The 18,800-nt window shown below is 35.7% G+C and overlaps 1 protein-coding gene across 11 annotated transcripts in view; it reads right to left on the bottom strand.

The window, feature by feature from the left end:
• Positions 1-894: 894 nt before the first annotated feature.
• Positions 895-18,800, bottom strand: part of camk2d1 (calcium/calmodulin-dependent protein kinase (CaM kinase) II delta 1) — a 102,122-nt gene continuing 84,216 nt past the window's right edge. For 5 of the 11 annotated variants that reach the window (XM_058783431.1, XM_058783436.1, XM_058783430.1 and 2 more), the window contains 6 exons: positions 17,550-17,594; positions 16,190-16,238; positions 6,559-6,634; positions 6,337-6,431; positions 3,727-3,960; positions 895-2,232 (listed from right to left, as the gene is read on the bottom strand). In XM_058783431.1, the coding sequence (XP_058639414.1) occupies positions 3,728-3,960; positions 6,337-6,431; positions 6,559-6,634; positions 16,190-16,238; positions 17,550-17,594 (498 nt within the window). In that variant the 3' untranslated portion in view covers positions 895-2,232; position 3,727. The remainder of the gene's footprint in view (positions 2,233-3,726; positions 3,961-6,336; positions 6,432-6,558; positions 6,635-16,189; positions 16,239-17,549; positions 17,595-18,800) is intronic. The other 6 variants (XM_058783434.1, XM_058783437.1, XM_058783441.1 and 3 more) reach the window with 3 other exon arrangements.

The following is an 18,800-nucleotide window of genomic DNA, read 5'->3' as shown; positions in this document are numbered from 1 at the left end:
GTAGACAAATATAAATTGTGGATATAATTGTCTTTACGGTTAAAAATTTAAATAATGTGGTTTTTCATGTATGAATTGGAGCAAATTCTAAAGGAAAAGCAGTCAAGTCTCCTCCTTACTGTTCAAAAGCATCAGGTTTGTTTAGATAATTTCATGACCAAGAATGTCCATATTTATCAGGTACGTACAATTAGGTGTCCAAAATTCTGCCTGGTGGTGTTTCTAAATGTTTAACATTAGAGTAGGCTACAGCTGCATCTATATCGCAATCATAAAATTATACAACAGTAACAGGTATAATTGTTTATTGCTGATGCTTGTTCTAAATTTTGGTAGCTGATGCAAGCACAATATAAATGAGCTTTAGTTTTAATACCCATTAGATCTAGTAAATTAGGAAAAAAGCCTGTCCACCATGCGTTCTCAACTTTTTTTATGCAAGTTTTCTTTGTAATGAACTATAGCATGCAGACTTTCAAGAGTTTAATTGAAGATTCAGAAATGGCTTGGGCAAACTCTGGATTATTTAATCCCATCCAGGCTGGTACGTTTCTTCACTTCGTACTGCAAAGTGAGATTCAAGTAAAACAAAACAAAAACCATATACATGCAGTATGCATGCATTTAAAAAAAAAAAAAACGTTTCACTCTCCTTATCTGATCTTTTTGTTAACCAGCAGACATTAAAAAAAAAATTCAGGTTATACAATTTAAGCAGCATGTGTCAATTACTAATCATCATTCGAGGCACATGAAGTTCTGGTTATGTCTGTGGTAATTGCTTTAATAATAAAACCTACTATATACCTACTTTATAGCACATTCTTCCACAAAGCTCAATTTGTTGTTTGATAGTTTAGAGGGAATAAAATCAAAAGGATGTCAATACAAGTATTTTGCAGAAATCACACATTTTATTAGATGTTTCACATATTTAGAAATCTATTATATCAATTCCTCTGGTAATATCCTTATTCTATAATGTTGTACTGTAACTTAATATATTACCATAATGAACTGGACTTAGAAGAATCAAAATTCTATCTGACAAACAATCTGCCTGTTTTAATAGTACACTGAGGCATCTCCATGTTTTCAGACATTCTTCGTATTGTGCAAGTAATTGTGTGTAGTGAATTATTTGTACAGACTTTTTTTTGACATTGACAGACATTGACTTGGATTAATTTATTCTACATGAGATCTTCAGTCAAGGTTTGTCTGCCAAGGCAGAGACTCACATAAGAAATGGGGAGGAAGGTTTTGGATCTGTATGAGAGATGACTAAGAGTGAAATGTTATGCATTATTCATAAAAGATAAAAATGAGAAACCAACCTGTTAGATTTTCCTCGAAGAGTACCACAAATTACAATGAGAAGCAGACACATTTGAAAATGTATACAATTAAGTTACCACAACAAAACTAAATTTCATACAATTAATTGAAAATAAAAGAAAAACTTATCTGGCTTTGCTAGCCATTTGTGTGATTTAATTTTATTTTTCTTTCCAGAATGAGCATCTGAGCATATCTGGTAGTGAAATTTGAGTTATTACATTCTTTTTTTCATATATTCAGATGCACGATAACTGTGACAACTCATGAGCAAATAAAATAAAACTCTAAACCTTTTCCCTTCTCAGAATTTTGGGTTATCCAAGAAAATCGCACAATGCTTCCTACAGTATGTGTGCTAAAAATAACCTGGTAATGCTCCGAAGTGTAAGCAGAAATAGCACTTCACATAACTTCACAAAATGTACATCACTGAAAACCATAAGCAAGCTCATATTTGTCATTTTAAGAAATAAGAAATTTTGGATCTTGACGAATTCAATTTTTTTTTTAAACCTTGATTAATTATTTTCTGATATACGGTACCCCTGTACCCAAACACCACAGATGACTAACAAATGGCTCCATGTATTTTGTCATACAAAAATTTAACCCTTTAAAAAATATTTAAGTACTAAGTAAGAACATGCTTTTCACATAAATGAGTATAGTGTGTAAACAGCATACTCAATACATGTAAATGTACTCAAATACAAACACACCACATCCTGATCTGAAATGATTCTTCAACCAGCTATATTCTATTAGTCCAACAGTAAATGTAAACAAGACTCTGGTACAGTAGAGCAAACTATGAAGATCATGGTTGAGTTGGGCCAGACACTTGTTGAAGCTCATTTGACAGGAAAGGCTGTGCTCTGGAGACCTTATTAACTGAAAAAGAAGAAAAAAGCACACATTACCTCATCATAAATATCATTATTATTATTTTTTTGTTATACACTGACCAAGTTCTAAAGTGTGACTTTACTACATTTTACTACATTTGTTTTTCTGTAGTATTTACTTCACCACAAAATTTCAAAAATCAAAAATCAGTGCAGATCGTTTAATATGTATGGAGTATTTATGTTTTTTTAACCTAAATCACAGCAGCATCCATCTATGAAGGATGTAGGCTGTCAAACATGCACAACTGTTAGCCAATCATACCAGTGGCCGTTTACTTCCGAGTCTACAATCCGCCACACCTATTCAAACAGAGCGTTTTGATGAGGGGGGTCAAAAACAGAACAGAAAATAGTCTATTACTTTATGTTTTTTGATGTAAAATCACTGCTGTGATTGGTCAGATGGCACAGTCCTTTGTGATTGGTCTACCACATACAGCGCGAATGACAGCCCATGGGCGGACATTATGCAAATGTGTTACTTTGTGACGTATAGCCATAACAGAATAAGATTTAAGTTCCTGACGACTCGTTTAGGCGATTGCGAGCCGACTCTTTTATTTGATAGACAATAACTTTATTTATCGAGCATTGTTGGCTTCACAACTTTGCAGATAGTTTATGTTCACATACAGCTACATGACACACTGCATGAAAGGTAATATTCGAAAAGGCATAATAGGGGCACTTTAATTTACTTTAAAGAAAACTCACTTAGAAAAGCACACTAAGAAAAGTTGTGAGAAATCAAGATTTATATAAATGTGACAAAATATAATCCAAGTACATCCAGAGTTCTGGAGTTCCGTTCCAGAGATATTCAACTCAGTAGCGACAACACATCACATAATACTTTTTTATGGTTTTATTCATCTACAGTCATGTACAGTCAACTACAGAAGACTGATACTTGATACTGTGATACTACTGAGACATTTTTAAAAAGCTTGATGCTGGTCACTATCCACTGCCATTATACGGACGAGTGTGAGCAGATTCTCCTTTTGTGGTCCGAAAAACAAAGAAGGGCACTAGAACAACACCAAGTTGAGTAAATAATGACAGAATTTTCATTTTTGGATGAACAATCCCTTTAAAATGTTCTTCACACTAAGAAAAAAAGAGAAACTCTTTTAAGAACTGTTCACTGAGGGTTCTTTGGGGAACCCACAATGGTTTGCAACAGCATCTCTGTGAAATCCTCCTTTTGGAATCATTATTTTTAACAGTGTAGCACCCTTCTGCTGTAACAGAATAGAATACATACTTGTTTTTCTTTAAAAGCTAGTCCAGAACCAGACCAGCATTAATCAATGTTAATTAATGACATGATCATCATGTTCGTACAGTCTGACAAGTACAATCCTAAAGGACTTAAAAAAAAAAAATTAAAAAAAAAAAAAAAAAAAAAATCGCACAGTGTGAGCCTGGCTTAAGAAAGATGTTTGAGACCATGAACACACACACAAACACAGACCTCACTTGGTGGGCACAGTTGGTGAGCCAGACCGGTGGAAGTGGATGTTCTGCCATTTGCCGTCACGACGGTGCCAGACACGCGTTTCTTCCGACTGCATGGTGCGAGGCATATTGTTGACATCCATGTATTGGGTGAGCCTTATATAAGCGATGCATGCAGCATCCTCTCCGATCAGGTGTACATGAGGGTTCAGCAAGATGGTGTGGATGGGTCTGTGGCCTTTGGAGAGAGCTAGAGCAGAGGACAATAATACTTTCACCTATTTCGATTTAATTAAACTAAAGGACATATCCACTTCAGTCACAACACTTGTAAAATGCAGTAGATTTTATAAACTCATCTTCATATCACTCCAAACACAATTCACAATTTTCTTCTGTGGAACACAAAACTAGACAAAAGTGAGGACAGCCAAACACCAAAATGGCACACACAAATTATAAATGTATTAGTATATGATAGCTTTTTTATGAGGAACAGTCCAAAAATAGCTATTCGCTGTTAACCTTCTCCTCCAGTGTAGCTCTCACTCCAAACTTGTCATATGAAGATACAATGTGCGAGGTCTGACATCAATAAAACCGAACACTGTTTGTTCTCTCATGTTGTGGCTGATAGCTGATGTACAGTCTGAAAATTGCATTTTCACTCAAAAATAAATTAATTAAATAATTAATAAATTGTGAAGTTGTAAATCAAACAGATATTACTACAGGATGTTTTACAAAAAGTCTTGATATTTCATAATTTCACATTTACTATATTTCAAAAACTATAATACTATGATTACTGTAATTAGGGGCCAAGCATTTTTCCGATTTTATTCACAAAATACTTTTTCGAACTCGTCCTAAACGGTTCGTCCGATTTTCACCAAAATTGGCTCAGATCATCTACAGACCATGCTGGCAAAAAGTTATGGAATTCAAGTCGATTCATCCAAGCGTTCTCGAATAACACACTAACGAATTCGCCGAAAAGCTCACAAAAATGGATCTGAGACTATATCTCCGCAAGGGTTTGGCGTATTGAGACCAAACTTGGTGTGTGTTATAACAAGCATGACCTGAGACTACCTGCAGTGTTTCGGCACTGTGCCACCTAGTGGTCAGGAGATATGAAAAATTGCTATTTTTGCTTATAACTTCTCAATGGTTTGGCCAAAAATCACAAAACTCTCTTTAGATTCATTGCATCATGCCGAGTCGAACCATATCCAATTTTCCCATGTCAGCCATTTTGAATTTTGTAGTAAAAGGCTATATTTTACGAACGCATTGTCGTATCGTTACAAACTCGGTATGCTTCTTCGACAACATGCCCTGATGGTACTCAAAAAGTTTGGGGACAGCGCCACCTTGTGGTCAAAAGTTATAATGAAATTTCTAAAAATGCTAATAACTTTTGCTTACATGAACCTATTGTAATCAAACTCATGTTGATAGATTCCTTGGTTCATGCCGAGAACATCGATACCAATTTTGCCATAATTGGCTGAACTTCCTGTCCGCCATTTTGATCCATGTTAAAAACCTACTTTTTTGAACTCCTCCTAGATCGTTAGTCCGATTTTCACCAAATTTGACTCGGATCATCTTCAGACCATGCTGGCAAAAATTTATGGATTTTGCGTCGATATACGAAACGGTTTTTGTTTAGCGCATCAAGGAATTTGCTGGAAAGATGCCAAACTGCATCTGAGGCTGTATCTCAGTGAAACTTTGAAATATTCACACCAAATTTTGTATGTGACATTGTCACCTCACACTGACCACGCCAAGTCAGTTTGGCATCAGTGCCACCTATTGGTCAAGAGTAATAAACCATTCATTAATTATTAATAATGAAAATTCCAAAAAATGCTAATAACTCTTGATTGCATTAGCCTATTGTAATGAAACTGGTCCCAAATTACTCCTTGGGACATGCCGACAACATACATACCAATTATGTCATAGTAAGCCGAACTTCCTGTCCGCCATTTTGATTTATGTTGAAAACCTACTTTTTCGAACTCCTCCTCAACTGTTTGTGTTGACAAACAAAACCGTTTTTGCATACCACAGCAACGAATTTGAGGCATGGTGCCAAAATGACACTTGAGGCTGTATCTCTGCAATGCTTTAGCATATTGACACCAAACTTTGTGTGTGCCATTGTCACCTCACACCACATTGATTTGATAATGGTGCCACCTATTGGTTAAAAGTGAAAAGTCATTCAATCATATTGCTAGTAGTTTTAAATGATTTTTCAGCCATTTGCACTTCAATAATCTTAAAATGGCTTCAATTACTCATTGCTGCAGTTGGTCTGATGCTTGCTTCTGTAGTGCTTGGCCCTGTAATTGCTGTTTGCAGCTATATTTCTCTTTCTTTTTATTCATGAAATTTACTAGTAAAAATTGTTTCAAAGTAAATCCTACAACAATATTTTTCATTGCTCTTGTGAACTTCAATTTTCACTAATCCTATCATTAAGCTACAGCTTGGCTTCAGAAGATTGATGTTTTGTTTTTTTCATTGTTGGAGCTCAACAGCTCAATCTCTTTCTTAGTATGAAAACATCAATTATTCCTTTAACATGTAACATCATGCCACGTCTTACAGTTTTCAAAGTAGAACCTGTGGAAATCTGTCCCCTCCACTAGGTTTCCCAAAGCTTCAGGTTCAAAAGATGTCAGTCCAGGGTCACAAATCTTCCTGTGGAACACAACATAATATAAAAACTAAAAGATATAATAAGGCATTCTTCAACACAGTGAAGGCAAAAAAATAAAATAAAATAAAATAAAAAAATACTGCATGAAATAATGAAATAAACACTCACGTGTATGCTTCAAAATCTCCATTATTAATGGCTTCGATCAGCAGCTCTGTGACTTTAATTATCTCCTGTTTACGTGCTATAGTACATAAATGCAAAGAAAAAAAAAAGAAAGAAAAAAAACATAAATAAATATAAAAGTTGTGAAAAACTGCGCAAAATACTGTAGTCCTTATGCTTTAGCTGATGAACAGACCAGACTGTGAAATACATTCATTTTAAACCATAAAAAAGAGACAGTGATGTTTGATTCCCCAGTGAATGGCTCTTATGAGTATGTTCTTTAAAATGAATGATTCACAAATATGTCTGAAAGGAACTGGCCAGCTACCAATGTAAATCAAATGTTCAAATCAAATGCACCAATGTAAAATGTTATATAAGTTTAATTATGTGGAGAACTGTACTGTTTTATGTATACCTTTAGAAAGCAGTTTATTGATTCAACCTTTTTCCAAGCCAAAGAAATGCTGATGAACAGAAAAATGGACCCCAGGGACCTCATATTGTATAAAACTCGGTGTTGCATTTTTAGCTTGGCCAGTAAGAATGTGTATAGTACCATGCTAATTTATTTACTTTTGATTGATTCTTGCATTGTAATGCCGATAAAATAATCATTGTTAATAATTACAATTAATAAATACAACACAACACTTCTGATTGTTTAAGTCAAGTCACCATTATTTATATAGCACTTTTTGCAATGCAGATTGTGTCAAAGCAGCTTTACAGTATTAAACAAGAAAATAGTGTGCCGTTCTCCTCTGGCCAGACGAAACCAGCAGTTTAATTCTAGGCTGCAACTACAGCCTAACTAACATACAGGTGCTGGTCATATAATTAAAATATCATCAAAAAGTTGATTTATTTCACTAATTCCATTCAAAAAGTGAAACTTGTATATTATATTCATTCATTACACACAGACTGATATATTTCAAATGTTTATTTCTTTTAATTTTGATGATTATAACTGACAACTAAGGAAAATCCCAAATTCAGTATCTCAGAAAATTAGAATATTGTGAAAAGGTTCAATATTGAAGACACCTGGTGCCACACTAATCAGCTAATTAACTCAAAACACCTGCAAAGGCCTTTAAATGGTCTCTCAGTCTAGTTCTGTAGGCTACACAATCATGGGGAAGACTGCTGACTTGACAGTTGTCCAAAAGACAACCATTGACATGTTGCACAAGGAGGGCAAGACACAAAAGGTCATTGCAAAAGAGGCTGGCTGTTCACAGAGCTCTGTGTCCAAGCACATTAATAGAGAGGCGAAGGGAAGGAAAAGATGTGGTAGACAAAAGTGTACAAGCAATAGGGATAACCGCACCCTGGAGAGGATTGTGAAACAAAAGCCATTCAAAAATGTGGGGGAGATTCACAAAGAGTGGACTGCAGCTGGAGTCAGTGCTTCAAGAACCACTACGCACAGACGTATGCAAGACATGGGTTTCAGCTGTCGCATTCCTTGTGTCAATCCACTCTTGAACAACAGACAGCGTCTCGCCTGGGCTAAAGACAAAAAGGACTGGACTGCTGCTGAGTGGTCCAAAGTTATGTTCTCTGATGAAAGTAAATTTTGCATTTCCTTTGGAAATCAGGGTCCCAGAGTCTGGAGGAAGAGAGGAGAGGCACACAATCCACGTTGCTTGAGGTCCAGTGTAAAGTTTCCACAGTCAGTGATGGTTTGGGGTGCCATGTCATCTGCTGGTGTTGGTCCACTGTGTTTTCTGAGGTCCAAGGTCAACGCAGCCGTATACCAGGACGTTTTAGAGCACTTCATGCTTCCTGCTGCTGACCAACTTTATGGAGATGCAGATTTCATTTTCCAACAGGACTTGGCACCTGTGCACAGTGCCAAAGCAACCAGTATCTGGTTTAAGGACCATGGTATCCCTGTTCTTAATTGGCCAGCAAACTCGCCTGACCTTAACCCCATAGAAAATCTATGGGGTATTGTGAAGAGGAAGATGCGATATGCCAGACCCAACAATGCAGAAGAGCTGAAGGCCACTATCAGAGCAACCTGGGCTCTCATAACACCTGAGCAGTGCCACAGACTGATCGACTCCATGCCACGCCGCATTGCTGCAGTAATTCAGGCAAAAGGAGCCCCAACTAAGTATTGAGTGCTGTACATGCTCATACTTTTCAGTTGGCCAAGATTTCTAAAAATTCTTTCTTTGTATTGGTCTTAAGTAATATTCTAATTTTCTGAGATACTGAATTTGGGATTTTCCTTAGTTGTCAGTTATAATTATCAAAATTAAAAGAAATAAACATTTGAAATATATCAGTCTGTGTGTAATGAATGAATATAATATACAAGTTTCACTTTTTGAATGGAATTAGTGAAATAAATCAACTTTTTGATGATATTCTATTTATATCACCAGCACCTGTATAATATGAACTAGCAATGCCTCAACTAGCAATGCGTTCATTCTTTTGAGTCAGTTCCTCTCAATAAATGCATCATACAGTAAGCAACAATATCCAAATTGGTCTGAATCACTTTATTCAGTAATAAATAATTTGCTGTAAAATAATACTACAATATAATATAAGGGAAAGAATTAAAACGGCACATGGATAAATTGGAGTATTTACCTAAAATCCACTGATAACAATATGCTGAAATTTATGCTATCATTTACTGTTACACAAAAGCACTTTTTATTAAAATCATTGGGCATTACCATGTTTTTGGACATGTACTTTAGGCAGCATGTTTTGTTCATGTACTATATAGTATTTAAGCACCTTATATTATATAATATAAGCACACAATATTATATAGTATGACAAATATTATAGCATATGACAAATATTTTCCACATGAACATGGTTATCAAAGTTAATGGTGCAAGATGTTTTTGAAAATAAAACATTTGGTATGCTTTTTTGAAAGACACATGGTTTTCTAATAAAATTGCCCAAGGGGGGTGAAGAGACTTTTGTTGTTTTTGTTGGCAAAAACAAAACAGCATATTTAAATGTAGTTTAAATGTATTTAATACAATTAAAGAAGTTTATTAGTGCCTATGGAGGGATTTTATTTTGTTCCTCAGAGTATTTGGGGAATTGTGTTTCTCAGCATCTCCATGTAATGTGGATCTGAAAGAAATATCCTGGACAGTGCACAATGATTTGTTAAAAAATGCACTTGTAATGTGTGTTTTTTTTTTTGGCTAATTTCTTAAACTAATAACATAGTTATTTATAATCTGAAAGTCTCAGTATAAATATAGCCCCTTAAAGTAGCTTAAAGGAAGTACTGCTTTAACTTTTAATGCAGGAAATAAAAAGTATGTTCTGGTGGTACTGCATGTATTGTTTCTTGAGACAATTTACGTAGTGTCAGAAGTGGTTAAATAAGGCAAAAGATCTCTGCCACATTAATCCACTAATTTCTGATCAAATTATATCTTACAACTGGAGCAAATTTGAAAAAGAATGGCACATATATTTCAATTACAGTCTATCAGACAAATGGCATATCGTGCTCCATCCCACAAACCAGCAACTTAAGATCAAAGTTATGCCACCCAAGTGAGCTGCAGAAGTGCAGTGCAATTCAAAAACTCCAAATTCAACTGGGTGAATGAACTGGACACATCTCTAGATGCACCTGATGAAACCTACTATTGTGAAACAGTGAATGATGTCACTCAGAAAAGTGAAATATAAACAGCACTGTGACTAAAACATGGGTCTGGCAACTAAAAAAAAAAAGAAAGTAAAATAAAAAGTTGACACAGGAGCTAAATGCAACATTATTGTATATCTGATCAACAAGTAAACCTCATTCTGTGATGAAAAAGTAAACTGGGGTACAGGAATTCAGTGACCTGTTTGACCACAATGCTTGGCATACAGCCTGTTGTCTATCACAAGATCAGTGGCGCCCCCTGAATGTGTGCCCTAGAAGTTACTCATTGCAATGAGAGAATAAATTATAGCTGAGTTTGAGAGATTGACTGTGGCTCTGAAAGGATATAGACTCAAAAAGAAACTTCTTGGGCAACATTGTCCCCTGAAAACTGGTCAATATTGACATGCAGTGTGCCAAGGTCTTCAGTATCCTTGACACAAAATGACGCATTATTTAAAGGTGCTCTGAGCAATATTTGAAAATGCTTTTGACGACAATGCCAGACAGAGTCCCAAAACACACTTGCAGCCAATCAGCAGTAAGGGGCGTGTCTAGTAATGACAGGAAGAAGAGAGCGCTCAGTGAGTGCACAGGACAGATATGAGCAGATCTCCTATAGATAGAGAGCTGTGTTGTGAATTATTCTGCATGGCCATTTAAAAAAAAAAAAAAAATTTAATTAAATAAATTAAAAAATTCTGATCTATGATAGAGGTCTGCATTCCTGCAGCTCTACCGTGGGACCGGACAAGAATTCTTGCGATGCGGGATTAAATTTCCGAATAAAAGGCGGTAGCGGACAGTAACTGTAATTTGAACGGGAGCAGTCAGTCTAACAATATCCTGTTCCTGACGTCCTTTCAGAACAGCATAGATTCTGCGCTTTAGCTTACTCATTCTTAACGAGCACCAGTACAGCCTGCACTTAGGACTGTTATGCACACGCTGCACGCATGGACCGCTGCTTTTTGCGTCATGCATTTTATTTGCGGGGTGTGTGCACAGCATGTGCATAATGGTCCTCACAGCAGGCTGTACCGGTAAATATACGGCCCTCAGACAGAACAGCCAGGTTGTCGATCAGTAACAGAGCAGAATAAGGATAGAGCAAAATGTGGATGCATCCCTGAAGGACGTTCAACTCGATTTTATTCATATTTTGCCTAGCCTATAATTTGACATGCAGCAAAATGTTAAACGAACTGTACTATCTTGAAAAGACTAATAAAAATAAATAGCTACAATTTTTGTGCAACCTACATTTTTATTTTCTCTGTGACACTTTTTTCCTACTGTTGACAGCAAAATGTTAAACAAATTTGTGTCTTGACAAGACGAATAAAATTACAAATACAGTTTTGTGCAGACTACACTTTTATTTGTTATCTCTATCTTAGTAGCGGAAATTTAAATGTGAGATTCTGGAAACGAGATCTAAATTTAGCGGGAACGGTCGGGTCGGGAAGAAAATTATTCTAAAGCGGACAGCGGGTGAACAGAGTGAATATATCACGGGAACGGGTGAGTGCGGAATATAACCTCACGGGAGCGGGCGGGAACGGGAATAAAAATTAAAAAACAGTCCTGCGCAGACCTCTAGTCTCTTATTTGAATAATAAATGATATAACTAAACAAATTAATAATTAATTACGTGAAACTGTGCACTTTAATTTGTCATTGCATCATGCAGTGTGGTTATTATTGCTCATTATTGTCTATAGGTTATTTTAGTAATAAAAAAATAACATGGTAATCTTTAATATATTGATTAATGAAATTGTATTATAATATTACATCACCCAAATATGTATTTACTTCCTTCTGATTCTAGTTATCAGTGCAGGCTTGTTTAGCTTATATTGACCGTTATGAAAAGTGATTAGTGTAGCCTGCATAAAAAAGCCATGAACATGAAACAACAGGACAAAAATATAGTTGATGACTAGACAATCATTTTATGACTCTACACACTTCTTTGTGAAGACAGTGGCATAATACAGTGAAATAATATGTTCTTTAGCCATATAAAAACAATAGTCATGTGTGTAGGTAAAATGTACCCGCTGGCGGTTTTAGATATACAGCGACCCCTGGCGGTTCTAATGTTAAGATGACAAGCTAAAAGATATTGTGTCTCATCCTCCAGTTCTTAGACTTCACCATTGCTCTCTCAGCTGATGCATCCCAGCATGGACCCACTCATTACTGATAATGCACGGCAGTATGGTTAAGGTTAAAGGTTAAAATAAGCCTTCATAAACCAAACCAGGGGCTCAGTGTACACATAAAGGATTGTAACTCAACATGCTTAACTACGATTTTTAGAAAACAAGACAAATTAATACAAACTTCAGAAGTACAAGGAAACACATATAAGCATTTAAGGACCAAATAAAAAATGCTCTTCATATTTATCAGAAAAATTTGAAATCCAGTTAGGCCATACTGTCTGTCCAGGAGAGCAAATTAAATCTTTCTCCAGAACCAGGTAAACTGTCAACAAAATCAACAGTTTGTTTAATCTTAAGTTAATAAATATCACGCTGCACAGAAAGCAGAAAACAGAACAGAACAGAAAAAGCCTGCAAAATTCCAGTCAGACTGGAATTGTGCTTTCTGACATGAAGCATTTTTTGACTGTGCAATTTTATTTTTTATTGCCACTAGAGGGCACTAATGCATCACAATAGCCTTAACGTCTTATTACACCAGCACCTCAAGGGACACTTTACAATCAAAATGAGGAACAACCCCAGATGTTTGCAGTGATGCTTCAGTGCTTCAGTGACAGTGACAAAATAACAGCACCAAATTCACACTCACTGTATCTTTTCAAACTCTAAATAAGAAAGAGAATAAAATGTCCTTAAGAGTCTGAAAAGCTTGTTTAGATATATACTCGCTGTGTCCAACCAGGTTAACAAATCATATATTCAATCTTTCTCACGGTAAGGTTTGCTCAATGGTTTTCAGAGCAGCTGAAAGTCATTTGATTTCAATGAGAGGTGGTGATTTGACTGATGCAAATGAGAAGAGCAACACAATGCTCAGACAACCAATGACGGCGCAGACACGTAATGTAGTTGACTGTATGCAAGACAGATAAGGTTATTGTAATTAATTGATTTTTGTTTAGGTCACAATATGTTATATTATGTATTACTTTTATTTTCTTTGAAAAACCTGATACATTGTCAAAATGAAATGATGTCTTGTTTAGTGGTAATGCCTTTGTGGTCAGTAGTTCAATAGTCATGGTTTCTGCAGCCCACCAATAAAGTTAAACCAAAGAGCAGAATGCTTATTACTGACCAACAATACAGAATCTTGGTAAGCTGTGTAGATCACTGTCAAAGGCAGTTTTTAATCTGTAATCTTTAATATTAAAGTGATAGTCTATTCATAAATTAAAATACTGTCGTAATTTACTCAACCTCATGTCATTCTAAACAAATGCATTTCTTTATTCGGTGGAATGCGAAAGAAGATATGTTGAAGAACGTTGGTGAACAAAACAGTTTCCCATTGACTTCCATTGTGTGGACAAAAATACTGTACGATGGTTACCAAGGGGAAACAAAGAAAGTAATTCATACATTTTTGGAGTAAATTATAAAATGTTTGTTTTTGGGTGGACTACCCCTTTACGTTTTTGTCCTAAACCAGCAACCACCACAACAGGCGACGACGAGTCATTTTATTGTTTGCTTGTTCTGTTGTATAATGTTGGGCAGGCTTCCATAAACGTAGAGTGCAGTGATCACCCAAGTTTTCAGCAGACTTGTTTCCAGAAGTCTTTTTTTTAATTTTGTTTAAAAAAAATAAATAAATTAAAAAAAAATACAATATCTCTATAGACAAAATTAAATGTATGAAAATGAACTATTTTAATGAATTTTTTTTTTGGAGCTGCATGTTTAGCTAATCCTTGATTTCTGAATCACTGTTACAGTATATATTATTCTGGATATATATGACCTGACAAAAATGTATATAAATTCCTGACTGAATCGCACAACATTTAATTCTGTTATAGCTTTCCGTAGAAAGCCAGATCCAGCATCCAAAAATAAGATATCACTTGGCTTAACTAACAAAAACCGAGGTCTTGTGTGTGCAAATCCCAGGGGGAAAAAAATTATACACATCAAGTCATTTTTACTCATTTGCAATCATGTCTACTGGTTCAGCTATCAGTGTACACCATTTTAAAACTGTGCATTGACTTCCTGTCTCCCTCCCCTGTCACTTACACTGAATGTTGATGTGGCTCTGGATTAGCTGAGACCGTTTGGGAGCAGCCTTGGGATTAATGCACTGGCCACAATCGGCTGTTGAGTTGACGTAGAGGAAGGCCAAAAAGGCAAATAGGAAAACAAGCAGGTAGAGAGCCAGGAGGGCTTTGAGAATGTGGTTACAGCAGACTTCTTCAGGCCACATGTTTGGGAGGTACCAGCAGGATGAGACAGAGGAGGAAGTGGAAGAACAAGACTGCTGGGAATGAGATCGTTCGCGCTTGTACATTCTAGGAGAAGCGGTAGGCAGGTGGTATACTGGTCCTAGTAAATGTGCCATTTGGAGGGTATATTAATATGGGAAGAACATCAAGGACAGGATGGGTGGATGGATAGAATGACAGATGAATGATTGGGTGGACAGATTGGTGGACAGGAAAGCAAATAAATTAAGACATGGATTGATAGTAGGATGGTAAAAAGCAAGGGTAAGGTTGTTAAAAAGAGGAGAAAAAGGATAAAATGAGTAGAAATGACATAAGGTGAATAACAGATTGACATTGTTTGCAGGGCATCCCCTGAAAACAAAGACATGAATGAAACAGCAAAGGAAAGACAAATGGTACAGAAATATCTTCCTTTTAAACGCATTCCTCTTTCACACTTTGGGGACTTATGTGAGTACTATGGTTGTGATTTGTTGAAATTTTTTATTGTCTTTTTTCAACGGGTTTAACATTATGGTATTCGGTTCGCAAGATACACAAGAACCAATTCCATAATTTTTTGTAGTTCATATAAGCAGTAAGGGGGATGTGCATGTACAAAAAAAATCTTAAAAGGTCCTACTGTACGAATAGGTTTCTTTAAGTAAAAAAAATATTAGGTATTAAAAATACATTTAAAAAAATAAAGCTATTAACAGGTTATCTTTATGTTAAGAATAAAAGTAAATGAATTAAAATATCATTAAATACCATTAAAAATCATGACACAAATGCACACACACAAACTGTAACTGGACCACCTGCATTTACACACAACCTAATCTACACATAATTACACAAGATCACACAGTTGGATTACAGAGACAGAATCATTGCTCTACCTTCAAAGCTCATAACAGCAAAAAAAAGAAGAACAGAAAGTTAGCAGGCATGTGAAAAGAAAGCTTAAAATAAAAAGTTCATCTCAACAGATTTTCACCAACCGTAAACACCAAGTTGGGTACAGCAGGCCAAACTAATAATAAAGTGCACATGCAGGAAACAGGTGATCAGCGATGTTTATTCTGCATGTTTCCACTTTAATAGCATGATACAGTTCATTAGTACAGTGGAAGGCTGCATTCAACCTATATTTATTGTGTGAGAGTAATAGTTTATGAATCCCATTATGAAATTATGATTATTGACCCATAATTATTGACCAAAAATCTAAAAACTGGTGGGGTGTATGGGGGGTTGAGTGGGCAACCCCCTATGGTGGTACTTTAGGCCTGAAGCAGGACAGTTCAACAGTAGTGTTTTCAAAAAAAAAAAAAAATATTTCTTAAGAATCCTGGAAATCTGAAGCACAAATGTTTCCTGTCTGAGAACAACCCTTTTTGTTTACTAAAGTGGTGAATATGAATATAAATATAAATGTATAGGTAAAGCAAGAACGGGTTGGACCACAGGGTACCAACTTATTGTACAATGTACATTTTAAAGTTTGGTTTAGGTTCAACTGTACCTTTAATGTCTTCATCTTCAATAGTGGTGTTAGCACTCTCTGATGATTCCTGAAAGGAAACAAAAATACACACATAAACAAACAATTTAATATTCTAAATAGTACTGTCTTTAAATAGTAATTTACTAACAAGTTGAATTTTAAATAGGCTCAAGTTAAATGATGATTAAAACGGTCAGAAATAGTAACCCCCTGTTGTAAAAAGAAACTGAAACCAGCCAGTGACCTCCCTGTATTGATAGAGGTGCTTTGGGTTAGTTAGATAAACACCGGTTTGGCCAGCAAACAGCCTTTTCCCAGAAGGTTCAAACCAGAATAACTGACTTGATGCATTTTATTAATATTGTTCTAGATAAAATAGAAATTATGCATGTTGATGTGATGACTGACACAGAAAAGTATAAGATTATAAAATTTCAAGATCATGTGGAGTTCTATTTCCTAACCAAACAAGAACTGCATTTATTCCACTGTGCAAAGTGAACCGAACTACTGAGACACTCTAAAGAAACATCTGAAGAAAACATCTGCTGAAACATGCAGGGATAAACACAATATGATGGCCACAACTTGTCACTGGCAAGTACTGTACTGTATATGATGCCCTAGCAAACATACAGTGCCAAGAATAAGTTTGTGAACTCTGACAGTATCTAGTTTTATACTCTGGTAATCAACAGCATGCTACAAATGCTGTTCATACACTGACAAAAGTGTATCTGTATATTTTAAAAACTGTAACTGTATATTTTAGAAAAAAAGTGCTTGCAACCAGGCACACAATTATTTCTAGTAGTCTAAACAAGCTACATTGCATCCCGTATATGATTATCTTCATCGAAGTCACAACTATAGAAAGTCACTCTCTGACTTAACTAATAACACTGAGTTGTTCTTAAAATTGCATTAAATATTACTCAATGAATTCAATAAAAATCTAAAAAGTACAATTATTTGTGTGTTACTGTAGTCAGATTGTGCTTGTCTATCATTGTTAAAGTAAGTTACATTATCCATTATTTTGTAAAATGTATTCCTTTTCAATGCTTCTAGCAAAATTTGGACCTTACTGACTCGTTATATGGACAAAATAGTTTAAATATTTTTCAAAATATCATCTTTTGTATTCTGCAAAAGAATGATATGAGGGTAAACAAGCTTAGCAAGCTTGACATTTCAGACTTTAAACCTTCCATCCCTCTTGCTTGCTAGGCTGTATCTTTACAAACTGAATTATTATCTCTGATAACAGACACCATGCATCAGATGCACTACATAGACATTAAGTTCAAAATAACTCACAATATCTCTTGTATCTTAAAATCTCAAAAACACTCGAACCTCATCGAAAACTTAATACCTTGTTTCCATCAGTGGGATTGTGGATAACAGTAGTTTGAGGCTCCTGATATAGAGGTGCGTAGGGAGAAAAGGAAGGAAGATAAAACAAAATAACAAGAGAAAGTGTGTCAGAATAAGTAGTAGTGAGTTAAAGAGTTAAAGGACACCAAGCATAACACTCTGTTATGTCTGAATGCGCTCAGGTAATTATGGTAGATAAGAGTTTATCTTTAAAAATTCCCATGTAATTTATGTGCAAGATAATCCATCTAATGTTTAACCACATTCATGGAAAGTATTTACTGAAGAATTTTAGCAATAGTAATTAGCAAAAATTACAAATTCAGCTCACAGAAATGAATGACGATGTTGAAATTAATACTCAATATGTGAAGTCAGGATTCAAATATCTTAAGGTGCTTTCACACTAGCACTTTTGGTGTGCACCCGGGTTTGATTGACTTCAGAGTTCGGTTCGTTTGGATGATGTGAACGTTGTCTTCCGACCTCAGGTGTGCACCCGCGAACCGTACCCGAGTCCACTTAAAAAGGGTGGTCTGGGGTTCGGTTCATGTGAACTCCGGTACGGTTCGCTGCTGATGTGAACGCAATCGTACCAAATCACAGAAGTGAACCACTATTAATGACATGATTAATGATATTAACAATATATTATGATTGATAATGATATTAATGACACAAAATACCTAACTACATAATACTACTATTGTTAGAAATTGTAACAAAATTAAAATAGAAATATAAACTTTTGAACTGCGGGTTTCGTCTGGTCAGAGGAGAACTGGCCCCCCGACTGAACCTGGTTTCTCCCAAGGTTTTTTTTTCTCCATTCTGTCACAGAGGGAGTTTTGGTTCCTTGCCGCTGTCGCCTCTGGCTTGCTCAGTTGGGGACACTTAATTTCTAGCGATTATCGTCGATTTGATTGCATAGATACTATTTAAACTAAACTGAGCTAGACAATGACATCTCTGAATTCAATAATGAAATGCCTTTAACTGAAAATTGAAAATTTAGTGTTTAATCTTATCATTATACATTACTGACACTCTATCCTCCAATTTGATACTGTTAAGTGCTTTGACACAATCTGTATTGTAAAAGCGCTATATAAATAAAGGTGACTTGACTTGACATGTTATTTGATAAAAACGTGTGTTTGTGTGTGTGTTTCACTCACTTTCCTGATGAGCGTGACTGACGCGCTGCAAGCAGAGAGCTATACATTTCATTTCTGTTCACCTTCAGTGT

Source organism: Onychostoma macrolepis, chromosome 07 (assembly GCF_012432095.1).
Source record: "Onychostoma macrolepis isolate SWU-2019 chromosome 07, ASM1243209v1, whole genome shotgun sequence".
NCBI lineage: Eukaryota > Metazoa > Chordata > Actinopteri > Cypriniformes > Cyprinidae > Onychostoma > Onychostoma macrolepis.
The sequence above is the reverse complement of the archived record's forward strand: the minus strand, read 5'-3'. Positions and strand labels throughout refer to the sequence as shown.